Below are 12906 nucleotides of genomic sequence, written 5' to 3'. Positions count from 1 at the left end.
ATGTCTAAAACACATTCATCTCCAAGATGTCACATGGCTCCAATACTAGCCAAATAACAACTTCGGGCATATTAGCAAGCAGGGCCCTTCAGGCTCCACCAAAACCCCAATGACATTTCCGGAATAAAGAAAAATCCACCCTAGAATTCATGCGGACTCCAAAGGATTCCAAATAGCCAAAACATGCTTGAAAAGCAAGCACCAAGCTAGAACAAATCACCACTTCCTGATTTAAAAACACACTATAAAGGTATGATAACCCAAACGGGCTTTTTATTGGCATAAAAGCAGAGTACAGACTAATGGAATAGAGCAGAGAGCCCAGAGACAGATGCTTCCACATCTGGACACATGGTTTGTGAAAAGGATGCCAAGGCCTTTTGATGGTGAAAGGACAGTCTTTTCAACAAATGGTGCTGGGAAAACTAGATATCCATATGCAAAAAAAAAAAAGAAAGAAAGTGGACCCTTATCATACATCATATGCCAAAATTAACTCAAACTGGATTGAAGACCTAAATGTAAGAGGTAAAACGGAAAGACTCAGGAGAAAACACAAGGGAAAGCTTCAAGACATTGGATTCGGTGGTAACTTCTTGGATATGACACCAAAAGCTCAGGCAGCAGAAGGAAAAATAGGCAAGTCCCTTTCATTAAAATGAAAAGTTTGTGTATCAGAGGGCACTGTCAACAGAGTGAAAAGCCTCCCATGAAATGGGATGAAACATCTGCAAGTCATATATATGATAAGACTGATACCAGAATATATAAAGAACTCCTATAACACAACAGCAGAAAACAACTCATTAAAAAATGGGCAAAGGACTTGAATAGTCATTTCTCCAAAGAAAATGCACAGTCAATCGGCACATGAAAATATGCTCCACATCAGTAGGCATTAGGGAAATGCTAATCAAAGCCAGGAATACCACTTCATACACATTGAGATGGCCATTATCAAAGAAAGAAAAAGAAAAAGGGGGTGTGGGGGGGAGAAAAAGAGGGAGGAAGGAAGCAAAGGAAAAAAAAGAAACAACTCCTGTTCCTTGATTCATTATTTCCACCTGCCAGAAAAATCACTGTAACAACTACATAAAAATATGAGCGAGATCTGAAAGGCACCCCTGAAGGTGCGCAGTGTACAACCTGCACAACGAAGCGGTGGCTCTGTGTTGGCCCCCCTCCCCTGCGCCCCCCACCCCCACCCCCCGTCTTATTCCAATGCTCTGGGGGGAGTCCACACATCCCTTCCCAGTTGCCAACCAGCCTTGAACGGGGAGGGAAATGTGTCCGTTGCCTTAGTCCCCCCCATGCACAACTTATATCTGGAATACGAGAGGTGAGGAGGGAGCTCTGTGGCCTCACCTCTCATCTCTAGTTCTGTGGTCTCGGTTTCACCTCCTTGTCCTAACACTTTTCTGGATCATGCTGGCTTCAAATGTGAAATTGTGGGACCCCTGCCTCCATTTTGTGTCCTCCATCTTGAATAATTATGTCCCCCACATGACCCCTGCCTCCATTTTGTTCTGTGTCCACCATCTTGAGTAAAAAGTTTCCTGCTCAAGCCACACCCATTCCCACGGAAACCACGCCCAGCAACCTGTGCAACAAGACCCTGACCCTCCTCAGCCAATCAGCTAGGGTCCCAATAACCCCTCCCCCCCTTGGAAAGCCCCTAACTGTTCCAAAAGTAGAAAAGCAAAAAGGGAACTTTGTTCGGGGTCTCAGACCGAGTCCTGTGTTCTGACGGGCCCCTGGGACCCTAGCTCGAACCAGCAATGAAGACCTGTTTTGCTCTTGCATGTCGCGACTGGGCCTGGTGACTGCGGCTCCGCACGGGGACTCAAGGAAACGGGGCGCAGCAAAATAAAGTTCCTGGGCTACCTGTGAGCCCTGGGTTCACGCCCGGGGTCTCCCTCTCAACCACAGGAAAGAGGCCCTAAATAGGAATGATATCGGCGGGGGCACTTTCCTCTGGACAAGGTCCATTTTTCATGTAGTTTAACTTAGACCATAAGGTGTGGTGCTGGTGAGCAAGAGTTAGCAACCGGTTTAATTTACTTTATAGCCTATCAATAAAATCCTCATATTAAAAGGGAAGGAAGCCTCCCTCCAAGCCGCCTCCCCTCCGGCTTGCCTGCCCGTCAGCCTCACGTCATACTGCTCCTCCGTCACCACACTGCCCCCCAGAGAGGCGTCTGCGTCCCGCTTCCCGCTCCTGGCCAAGCTACCCTTTCGTTCCCTGGACAGCGACGTCTCCCTTCCCCGCCCTCCACGAAGGCTGCTTTTTCGGAGACCACTAATGGCTTTCCAGTGGTCATCTCTGGAAACTTAAATGGTCATCCTATTTAACCATTTCAAAACTTTAGATTTGGCGATATCACAATGCCTCGACCATGCTTCTGAGGGCATCTATTTCTGTGCCGGCCCCTCTGCCCACAGCCTCACATTCTTGCTCTCTGGGGCCTCCCTCTCTGCCTGCCTCCCGCACATCTCCACTTGGATGGCCCTCGACATCTCAGAACTACGTCCGGAGCTGACGCCACAGTTCCTTTGCGATCACCTTGTCAGTCCGCCCCCCCCCCCCATTCTAGTCCCTGTCACTGTCACCAGCAGCTGTTCAATGCCCACATGGAAGCTTTAGTCACCGCTTTCTCTCGCCCTTGTCAGATATCCCCCGTCAGAGGTCCTCCCCATGCAAGATACTAAACCCTTCCCAGCCAACTCCCCACCCCTGGGCCTCTCCTTATTCTCCTTAGCACGTATTTATTCACTTCTATCTCCCCTGTAAGAATGGAAGCCCATGAAGGGGAAGATAGTATTTCGTCCACTGCTATACCCCAGTGTCTAGAGCAGTGCCCGGGGCGGAGGGACGGACACACAGAGCCTGTGGATGCAGCTACTGACATGAAGAGCTGATGAACTGGAGACAAGTGATGGATCCTGTTAAATAAACATGGGAGATACACATGGAGCGCAGACTGGAATGACCGTGGGTGGAATTCTAGAATGAGTCATTCCAACAGAGATGACAGCCACACAGGAAGGGAGGGACTGGAGAGAGAAATTCAATCATGCTGAAGTGAGATAGGATTTCCACACCTGCCTATATTGAAGAGCTAAAAATACGGACATTTGGGGAGGAAAATAGTGAGAAATCTTTTAATTCTAATGACATGGGCTATAAGGAGGGAAGTTTGCAGAGAAGGGTGTGTGTCTCTCTCTCAGTAAATCAGAAATAGAAAAAATTCTATTTAGGGTGTCCCTTCACTTTCCTTCTCCCTCAGGCCTGTTCTCATCTTTCCCTGCTATCAAAATCTCTTCTCTAGGAAAGAGTCTAACACATCCATCCATGGAAGTTTATAAGGCTTAAGTGGCAATTTACATGTGAGCAGAAGCTCATCTGAAGCAAAAGATGCTTAAAAACATTAACCATTTAAAAAATCGATGTAATCCATTATCACACGGCTAAAAAGAGTGTTCAAAAGATATTTATTGAAAGATGTTCGAAAAGCATTACTTATACGATCAAACTCTGGAAACAATGTAGTCATCCAACAATCGGGGTACCACTGAAGAACCATCTGTGTGAAGACGTATCACATGGCTATAAAAAAACACTGAGGCAGCCCCTAGGGAAATGCTTATAATGCAATGTGGGAAAACAAACAGGATTCAAATGGCTACTATACTTTGTCAATGAAAAAAAATCACACGCATTTACAGAAGACTTGGAAAGCCTGTGGCTGTCTCTGGAATCTGGGATTTGGAGGTGTTTTGTTCTACTTTCCTGTCTTTTGGAGTTGCCTAAATTTGGTATGAGATGACTGTTACAAAAGCAGACGCTGTGAAATTGGTTTGGGGAGGCAGTGTCTGGGGTCCCAGCAGTCGCCGTGCAGTGCGCCCCGCTGGTGGGGCCCACCCCAAGGGGGCAGCCGGCCAGTTCTCGGGTCCTGGGGGTCCAGCAGAGGCCCGGCTCTTCGAGAGCGCTGCCGGTGCGGAGACAAGCGGCCTCTGAAGGCGGAGGCCCTGCCCGGGGGCTCCCGGTGCCGTGCCAGGCCGGTCGGCTGCCGGAGCCCGGACGGCTGCGCTCCGATTCTGCCTCCCCTTTGTTCCCGAAACGCCAAGGCTCGCTCAGGTGCTGAGACCTGCGTTCGCCCCGCTCCTCGACCCTCGTGCTGGAAACGCCGCCGTAAGATCAGCGGAAACACGCGGGGTGCCTCGGTGATGCCCGCAGGACCGTCTCTGCCAAGTACTTCAGGTCGTGCGTGTCCCATAAAACCGCCACGGACGGCTCGGCCCTCTTCCAGGGGCGCCTGTGAACCAGAACACCCTTCCCTCCACCTCCCCTCGGCTCTCGGAGATTCCTTCCCCGCCTCTGCGTTTCCCCAGCTGGGCAGCCCCCGCCCGCGAGGAGCGCCGCCCCCACCCCTGGCCCCGGGATCCGCCGCCAGCGCAGGCGCCCGGTCCCCGAGGGCCCCTCCCTCCAGGGCTCCCAGTGGCGGAGGGTCTCCTGCCGCCGGGGCCCCCGCCCGCCCGCCCCCAGGTCCCCGGGCCCTCCGTCCCCGAGGGTTCTCCCTCCCCGAGAGCCCCCGCCCCGACCACCCTCTTCCCACGGAGGGCCCCCGCCCGCCGAGACCGAAGCGAGCCCGGCGGCCCCTCCCGCGCCCCTCCAGTTTCTGATCTGCGCCGCGAAAGCGCCGAGTCCCGACTCTCCAACCGGTGTTGCCGGGACCCCAGGGCCGCCGGAGCGCTCGCCCGCTGCGCGTCGTCGGAGCACCGCCCTCCGGCCGAGGAGCGGCAGGACCGCGGGGGCGGGGGCCCGGGTCCCGGCCCCGCCCGGAGTCCCGCGCGCAGGAGCCGCCTCCGCCGGCAGGCAGCTCCGGGCCACGTTTTGCAGGCGGCCGCCTCTGCCTCGCGGTGCCCGCCGCCCCCAGCCCGGCACTACTTGGGCCGCGCGGTGGAAGGACACAGTGAGGGCGCCGTCGTCGGCCGCACGGCGCAAGGATCCGCGCTGCGAGGTGCTGAGGCCGGGCTGTCAGTCACTCGGCGCGGCGCGCGCACGCAGCTCGGCGCGGCTGGCGGGGAGCGAGTCCGCCCAGGTCGCCGTCCTCCGCCGGCAGCCGGCCTCCCCGGGCTGTTGCTCCGCCGCCGTCCGCGCCCGAGGGCACAGGGTCGACCGCGGCACGAGCGTCGCTCGCAGCCAGCAGGGAACAATGCTGCGCACCGAGCATCTCCTCTGGACGTGGCTCCTCCTGGGAACCGCAGGTACACTGAGGGATTCGCACGGAGCCCGACCTGCCGCGGGCCCGTCGCCTGCGCCCCGGACGCTGCTCCTCGGGCGGTTTCCCGCGGTCGTTCCCGCGGGGCCGAGGACGGAGCGCGGCGCCCGCGCACCTCGTGTGCCCGCGGCCCGGCCCCCGGGGCGCTCGGCCGCGCGGGAAGAGGGCGGCGGTCGGCGGGGCCGCAGCGGTGCGAGGAGCGGCGCTCGGGCCGGGCGGGTGGGGGCCTGTCAGCGCCGGGGAGGGGGAACAATGACGCCGGGGCAGCCGCCGGTCGCCGTCTCCCCGGGCCTGATAAGCGGGGCTCGGCACGAATAACGGTTCGCGGGCGGGGCCCTGGGCAGCACCCCGGGGCCGTGCGGCCGCGCTGCGCCCCCGCCGATGCGACGCCAGCCGTTCTGGGCCGGGGCGCCGGGGGCTGCGAGCCCGCCGTGGGCCGGAGGGTCGGCGCCGCGTTTGACAGGAGCGGCGGGCGCGGGGGCGCGCGTGCGGGAGCGCCTGTGCGCGCGCGGGGCCGTGTGCACGCGCGAGCCTCCACGCCCGCCGGCCCGCGACGCACGGGGAGACGAGGGTGGCAGGTGGCCTCCCGAAACGCCGCGCCCCCGCCTCTTTCGGGCGCAGCGCGAACAATGGGGGGCTGAGCGGAGACGGCCTCGGAGCCGCGGCGGAGGCCCCGGCGGGAGGGCCACTCCGTGCGGGGCACGTTTCCCCGGCCCCCGGGGAGCCCCGGGACCGCCGTCCCCGCCAGCGGCCCCGCCCCGCCCGAGGGTTTGCACGTCGACTCGGCGGGACTGAAGGGGGAGAAGGCGGCGGGGGGCCGCGAGAGCCGGGCGGGGTGGGCGCCCGTTCCGCGCAGGCCGCTGCCAGGTGCCGCCGCCCCCTGGACGGGCAGCCGGGCTCCCAGCGCGCCCTCACCGGGCGGCCGCGCCCCCCGCCGCTCGCTCCCGCTGCGGCCAATCAGGGCGAGGCTCCTGGGCGGGAAGCCGCGGGAGGCCGTGTTGCGGCGCGGGTGGCGCCCGCGGCCACCGGGGCCCCTCGGCTGCCCCAGCCCGGCGCTCCGCCCGCGCCCTACCCGCGCTCCCGGGGGGCTTCGGCGGGAGGTGCCCGCGCCTCCTTCGCGCCTGCGTGCGGCCCCCGCCGTCTCCCGCGCGAGCACTCGCGCCCGTGGATCCGGCCGGAGCTCGTCTCCTGGGGGCGGGGGGCGGCACCGCCGCGCGTGCGCTGACCTGCGGCCGGGAGGGGCCCGGGAGGGTGCCCGGGGCCTTGGAGGGGGCGGTGGGCGCCGCGCTTGGGCCGGGGCCGCCCCCGTGTGCCCTTTCCGTGGAGCCCGGGGGTCCGCGCGCTCCCCGCGTGGGGCGTGTTCCCGGGACCTCCTCGCCTCGAGGCGGGGCGTGGCCGCGGGGACCCGGCCGCCGGCGGGTCTGGGGGCACTCCGGGCGCTGCCCTCCGCCGCCGGGACCAGGAACTGCGGGTGCCTGGATGCCCGGGGGTTCCCGGGTTGGGGTGTTCGCGGCTGCCCAGGCAGGGTGGCATCTGACCCCCGTGCCTTGGAAGGACAGCGTCCTCATTCCCGGCCCGGCGACCGTGAAGCAGGGATGGAGGCAGAACGTGAAACACGTCCAAGGATTAACAAAAGAAATTGAACGGTTTTCCAATTTATCTTCCATCCAAATGTTGACTGTACCATAGTTTTAAAAATGGAAGAATTCAAGCCAAAGGGTCAGAATGGAATTAAAAACACTGTGACATACATACACATCCATTTATTTGCCTCTCGTGTCCCGGGCAGGGGCAGTGGTGGCCCATCTGTGCGGCCCGGCCGGGGACGTGTGCTGAGCCTAACATGCCCGATGAATGGGGTCTGCAGCCCCGCCCTCATTTTGGCGTCTTATGTTGTTTAGGAATAAAGTGTAAGGATGTGTCATTTCATAGCAAATCTGAGTCTATTCTAAGAGCGATTTTGAATGTTTCGTGGAAAAATTGTTTGAATCGTCTGGAATGGTTGTTAAATCATACGTTTATTTGATAATCTTACAATTCACTGTCAATTTATCTTGCAAGAGTCAGGGAATGGATAGGACTGTTTTTCTGACAAGATTGTCCTGGATCAAGAACAAAGAGCACCTTGGCTACCTTACAAAAGCCAGCTGGCACATATAGGCATATATAATAACCCTTATTATGTGAATTAGGATTTGTTTTAGCAAAGCTGGCTGCAAGTACAATTATAGTGAGCAGTATTTTTTGTTGGTTTTCACTTTAAAATCAGAAATGTGTTTTTCTGAACAAAATTTAACTCTGTAAATAAAGCCATGTTTAAGAATGTGGAAAACCTTTCACAACTCTGTTCAAGGGCCAAGAAGTTAATTTTCTTTCAACAAATATCACATATATTAAAATATTGAAAATAAGTTAAATTTATTTAGAATTCAACAAGAGTTAAACAAAAATAGGATATAACTCAGACATTGTGAAGTGTGGCCTGCCATTTATTTAATAGTTTTTGAGTTATTCCCACCACAAAGGGTGTAAAAATCTAGCAGTAGATCATAGATGTTTTAGTTTATGTCACTAGTTTAAAACTACATTGTTTTTTCAAGTCATTTTTTTCAAGAAGCTCCTCCCTTCTTCCCCCAACCGATTGAACTTGATGACTTCTTTCCAGATACCTCTACGTGTGATCTGTTTTTTAAAATAATACTAGAATAGGAAACAGGAGAACATATCCTTGTTCACTAAGGAGGTTCATCTATGTCTCTATGCGAATTGATTGATTTGTTGATTTAACTGGTGACTGTTTCTTAGGCTTGATAGTTCAAGAATTAAGGAAGTAATTGTTTGCCAAAAAAAAAATATTATGGTGTGGGTGTGCTCTTCACAGGGAGTCTGGGCACTTGATCAGGGCAGCAGTAAGAGGGGAGCTCAGTCACATGGAACCTCCCAGTTTGAAGAGATTTGGTGGGTACTCTCAACAGGATACATTTATGACTGATTGACTTCTCAGGTAATAAGTAACTTAGCAGAAGTAATCTGTGTCTATATTTTTCTGTCGTAGGGAACAGCATCTTAAATTGCCTCTCAAAATAAATGGCACTGTTTTGTCATTCAAAAACTAATCTTTAGACGTGACACATGTTTTTGTTTGCTGCAGAACCCGGTTTCTTATAGACAGCATCTACACTGCTCTACACTGCTTGAAATGGATTTTGGAATTTCTGATCGAACCACTTGAGTTTTTAAGGCGACAAAGCCTCTAATATTAGTTTGATAAATTCTCCGTATCTTGTCATGAGTGTTAAAGAACTGTGGCCGCTCTCCAGACCGAAGTGACTTCACGGCTACTGGCAGGCCTTCCTGTCTCCGTGGAAAATAAGTGATGGACTACCTGTTGCTAGAGAACGGTTTGAACTTTCCCTGCCAGGCTTGGGTTTGTGGTGATGGCGAGCAGACCAGTTGGCAGGGAGGGGAGAAAGGGGGCTGCACCTGCTGTCATCCGTCTTCTGGGGACTGTCAGCCTGGGAGGAGACAAAGGCATTTTGCGACCCTCCTGTACTATTTAAGTGTTGAGTTTTTGAGCACACAGGTATTTTATGGTGTCAAGATAAATATTTTAATGTAAATTCTGCAATTGACAATTGTGCAGCTTAGTGATCTAATGAAATATGGGCTAGAAGTGTGTAGAACCTTAAAATGGCAGCAAATCCTGAAGTGCATTTACTAGTCTTAGTAAACTAGGCAGTGGGCTACCAACAGACGGTGCTGCTAACGTGAACCAACTGGCTGGGTAATAATGGTGTCTGTTTGAACTTTGAATAAAAAAGACTGAAGCTACGATGCCGCTAGCTAAAAAGGAAGAAATAGGAGTATAATTAAGAAGAGAATTTTATACACCTCTTAAACTGCTTAGCAAGTGTGAGCACTGTTGTAGCAGGTGGCCTCACGGGAAGGGGAAATGCCTGTGGACCCCTCTGAATCCTAAGGATTGGGTCTCTGAGGTCCAGAGTTCTCTCTATGGGAAAACAATGTAGTGAAACTATTACCAATAATACAGGTAGAAGTTCTTGCTACCATGGGGCAATAAATCTTCAAGTCAGGCTGAAGGTCACAGGCATGTCCTGTAGCCCTTTTTGTTACTAAGTCTTGGCGCCAAGCCTTAAAGCCGCTTGTGGACGTGAAGGGCTGTGAATTGGCCCGCCTTCCTTGCGGCGCTGGGCGCTGGCCCTTAGCCGAAGATGCTCCTGGGTGGGGGCACCGCCTTTCTGTGTTGATCTGGGGCCACGTGGCAGCCTTTCCGGCAGTTTCAGCCCATCCCACTTAACCCCGCCCCCTCGGGGCCGCGTCTGCCTGCAGCCCCTGAGTGAGCCGCTCTGTCAGGACGGGGGCGGGGGCGGGGGCGTTGCTTCAGCTCCTGAGCAGTGGGAGGCTCGAGGAGGAGGACGCTGCAAGGAGAAGCGCTTGGCCTGTCTTCTGCTTGTCTGTTTTTGGGAAACAGAGTTTAATTCACCTAACATGCATTCTTTTTCTCCCAGATGTAAGTGTGCTTTCCTTTCAGTTTAAAGACCGCATCACTGATGTGGCCGGAAAGCCTTCTGTGTGACTGGATCACACTTCGTGATTTGTAGCTGTGAACGCTGTCTGCATCTGGCCCTGTTTTCTATTCTGTGTCATTCCTGAGATGACGTGTAATAGCCTTTTGGCATCTGATTGCTCAGCATTTAGGAATAGTCATGGTCAGGTCACATTGTTTGAGATTGTGTCACATCACATATTCTTTCAAATAGTTATCAGATATGTTTATTAGGTGCCAGTCTTTTATCATAGGCTCCATGGGGGATTACAAAGGACTGAGACAGCATAATTTCTGCTGTCCAGGAACCGTGGACGTAATGTAGCATGGAGACTAAGAGTGGCCCCCAACCCTTGGCTGAAACCCCAGCCTTCTCCCTTATTAGCTGCCTGATTTGGGGTATGGCATTTAGGGTCTCTAAGTTTGAGTTTCCTCCTCTGTGATATGGGAAGATCAGTACTTGTACAGTTGCAAATATTTTAGAGATCAGAGGACTTCAGTATGTGCAAACTGTTTGTTAATGAGATAGAGGGTTGACTATGGATCCAGAAAATAACCTTTCAGACGTAGTGCTCTCTTTTGAGAAGGACTTAAAAAAGGATATTATCAGAATATGGCTTCCTCAATGATTAGAACTGGGCTTAAAAAAGTCCACTGTGGAATATGCCTGCTCTGTCATGTGAGTATAAACACTTCAGGGAGAAAGGTGGGCTCTTGATTCGATTGAAATCATTAGCAAGGGGGTGGGTTTAGGTTCCTGGGGCCTGGGGGGTATACAGTTTGAGGGCCCTCTTTAAAGAGAATACAGAACTCTCTTGCTTTTGCAAAATTTGTAAAAGAAGTGGCCATGGGAACACACTGCCAGGGGACCATCTCCTAGAGCCTTGGATGGAGCCCCTGAGATGGAGGGACTCTGTCGGAAGTGTGGTTTGGGCACTAGAAAACATTGGCTAATTGTTCCCACTTGTTAAACATGAACCTCATAAAGGTGGTTTGTGTAGCGTTTTGAGGATTAGAATCATGTATCAAATCACAGTTATTTTTACAGAGAAGCTATTTGACCGTCATTTTACAGAGAATCTTAGTGAGATCTGAGGTGACAGTATTTCTCACTGCTGTTATTTTTGTAAATTACTAACTGGAATAAAATAAAGTGATTGCTATTATTATTCAAATGAATCAGATATAAGTGCCCTGTTGGTGAGACAGGAAGTACCTTTGCCAACTAAAGGCATGTGATATTGGAGGAGAGATGGGGGATTTGTTTTAGCCGAGAGGAAATGAAGTGGATATGTAATCCCAATAACTGTATCATAATCATCACTATACAGTTCACAGAGTTTTTGACATTTATATTATTTCATTTTCACAGTTTGTATCATTTAGTCTTCATATCATTTATTCAGTAAATATTTATTGAATACTGGATTCTGGCAATATAATGGTAAGCTAAACATATGCTATCCTATTTTCATGAGCTTCCAGTCTAATAGCGCAGAGGAATATGTACATTAAACAAGTAACACATGCACATTTATTTATACTTACGTATTACACAAACTCAGGAAAGGCAGAGGGTGCTGAGAGATTATTATCAGGGAGATACCACCTTTGGGTGACTGGGGAGTTGAGGAGGTAATACCAGGTAAAACAGGAAGGACAGATGGTACCCTCATTTAAGTCATGGTTGGTTGACTCCTTAACAAACATTCCTGAATTCCTAAATTTAGCAAACCCTCTTGAAATCTTGAGAAGGTCAAATAGCTTCAGGAAGTATGAAGTCGAGTAAGATAAGCCTCTGCCTCTGGAGTTTACCATCCAGTGTGGGAGAGAGACATACTATACTTATAAATAGAGGCATGAATTAAATGCCACCAGAGCCCAAGGAAGGAAGCAATTAGCTCTGCTCGGGTCTCCCTTGCACTGGGCGTGGGGCGTGAGTTTGCGGTCCCTGGATGGGGCAGGAGGAGGCGGTGCACGCTGAGCTCACTCCCTGAGCAATGTGGGGGATGTGAGTGCATGCAGCAATTCCGAGGGAGGAGTGTGGGGTGCTTGGGAGTAGTGGCCAGAGATTAATAGGGAAAATCCTGTAAGCCAGATTCTCGTAGGTCTTGAAATAGAAACTGAGGCTGAGAAAGGCTAAGTGACTCTCACAGGCAAAGCTGGGCCATACTTACCTTGGTTGATTGCATTACATCCTTTTCTAAAGCAAGGATAATTTGAATACACATAGCTCCAGAATGTGAATTGCTTGGCTTCTGCACTGAGTCTGACCCAAGTGAGGGGGGGCAGTGATATGGTGGAGGGGCAGTATCAGAAGCTTTGGAGTGGCAGGTTGAGGTTGAGTCCAGTAACCATCAGCACCATTCTGCTAGTTGTTGCCCTTCTGGACCTGCATCCCTGTCTGTAAAATGGGGATAATGGCATGTCCCTTATTAGGGGTTTTGGTGAGCTTAAATAAAATCACCTATGTAGAACAGGCAATACATAGTAGGTACTCAACAGGTGCCTTTGAAAGTTCATCTTGAAGGGGTATTTTATTTGAAATGTTTCTGTGAACATGATGTGCAAAGCTCTGGCTGACGGGGATCAAAGTACATCTGGGAATATTGTACTGGTCCTGCAGAGGCTTTCATATGGCTGGGGAGAAAACAGTACAGACAGTCAGGAAATCATGAATCACTGCCTAAAGGAAGGAGGCAGATACTAAGAGTGAGAATCGTTCAGGAAGCAAAAATCAGTGACTGGTTTTAACGTCTGGAAAAGGTGTGAAGGTACTTGAACTGGGCCTACACAGACAGAAGGATCAACGGGGAAAGAAAGGGCCCATCTCTCTGTAGGAGGAGGTAAGTTCCGCTAGAAAAATGGTACTGAAGGGCAGTGAAAGCAGACAGGGGATCAGAGCAGGTCTTACTAAAACTTTAAATGCTAGACAAAGGATGGGGTGCTGCTGTAAACACTGGAGAAATCGTTTTTTAAAATATTTAGGAGTAGAGGCAGTGATAGCAACTGAACATCTGCTGTCTAGGCTCTGTATTTGGTTTAGGCTGTAAATTA

At 52.3% G+C, this 12906-nt stretch overlaps 1 protein-coding gene across 30 annotated transcripts in view; it reads left to right on the top strand.

Annotated features, from left to right (window-relative positions):
• The first annotated feature begins 4521 nt into the window (after positions 1-4521).
• The window catches only part of NCAM1 (neural cell adhesion molecule 1), a 265834-nt gene continuing 257449 nt past the window's right edge, over positions 4522-12906 (top strand). For all 30 annotated transcript variants that reach the window (XM_073239799.1, XM_073239787.1, XM_073239798.1 and 27 more), the window contains exon 1: positions 4522-5268. In XM_073239799.1, coding sequence (XP_073095900.1) covers positions 5217-5268 — 52 coding nt within the window. In that variant the 5' untranslated portion in view covers positions 4522-5216. The remainder of the gene's footprint in view (positions 5269-12906) is intronic.

Source organism: Manis javanica, chromosome 6, assembly GCF_040802235.1.
Source record: "Manis javanica isolate MJ-LG chromosome 6, MJ_LKY, whole genome shotgun sequence".
Taxonomy (NCBI): Eukaryota; Metazoa; Chordata; class Mammalia; order Pholidota; family Manidae; genus Manis; species Manis javanica.
The sequence above is the reverse complement of the archived record's forward strand: the minus strand, read 5'-3'. Positions and strand labels throughout refer to the sequence as shown.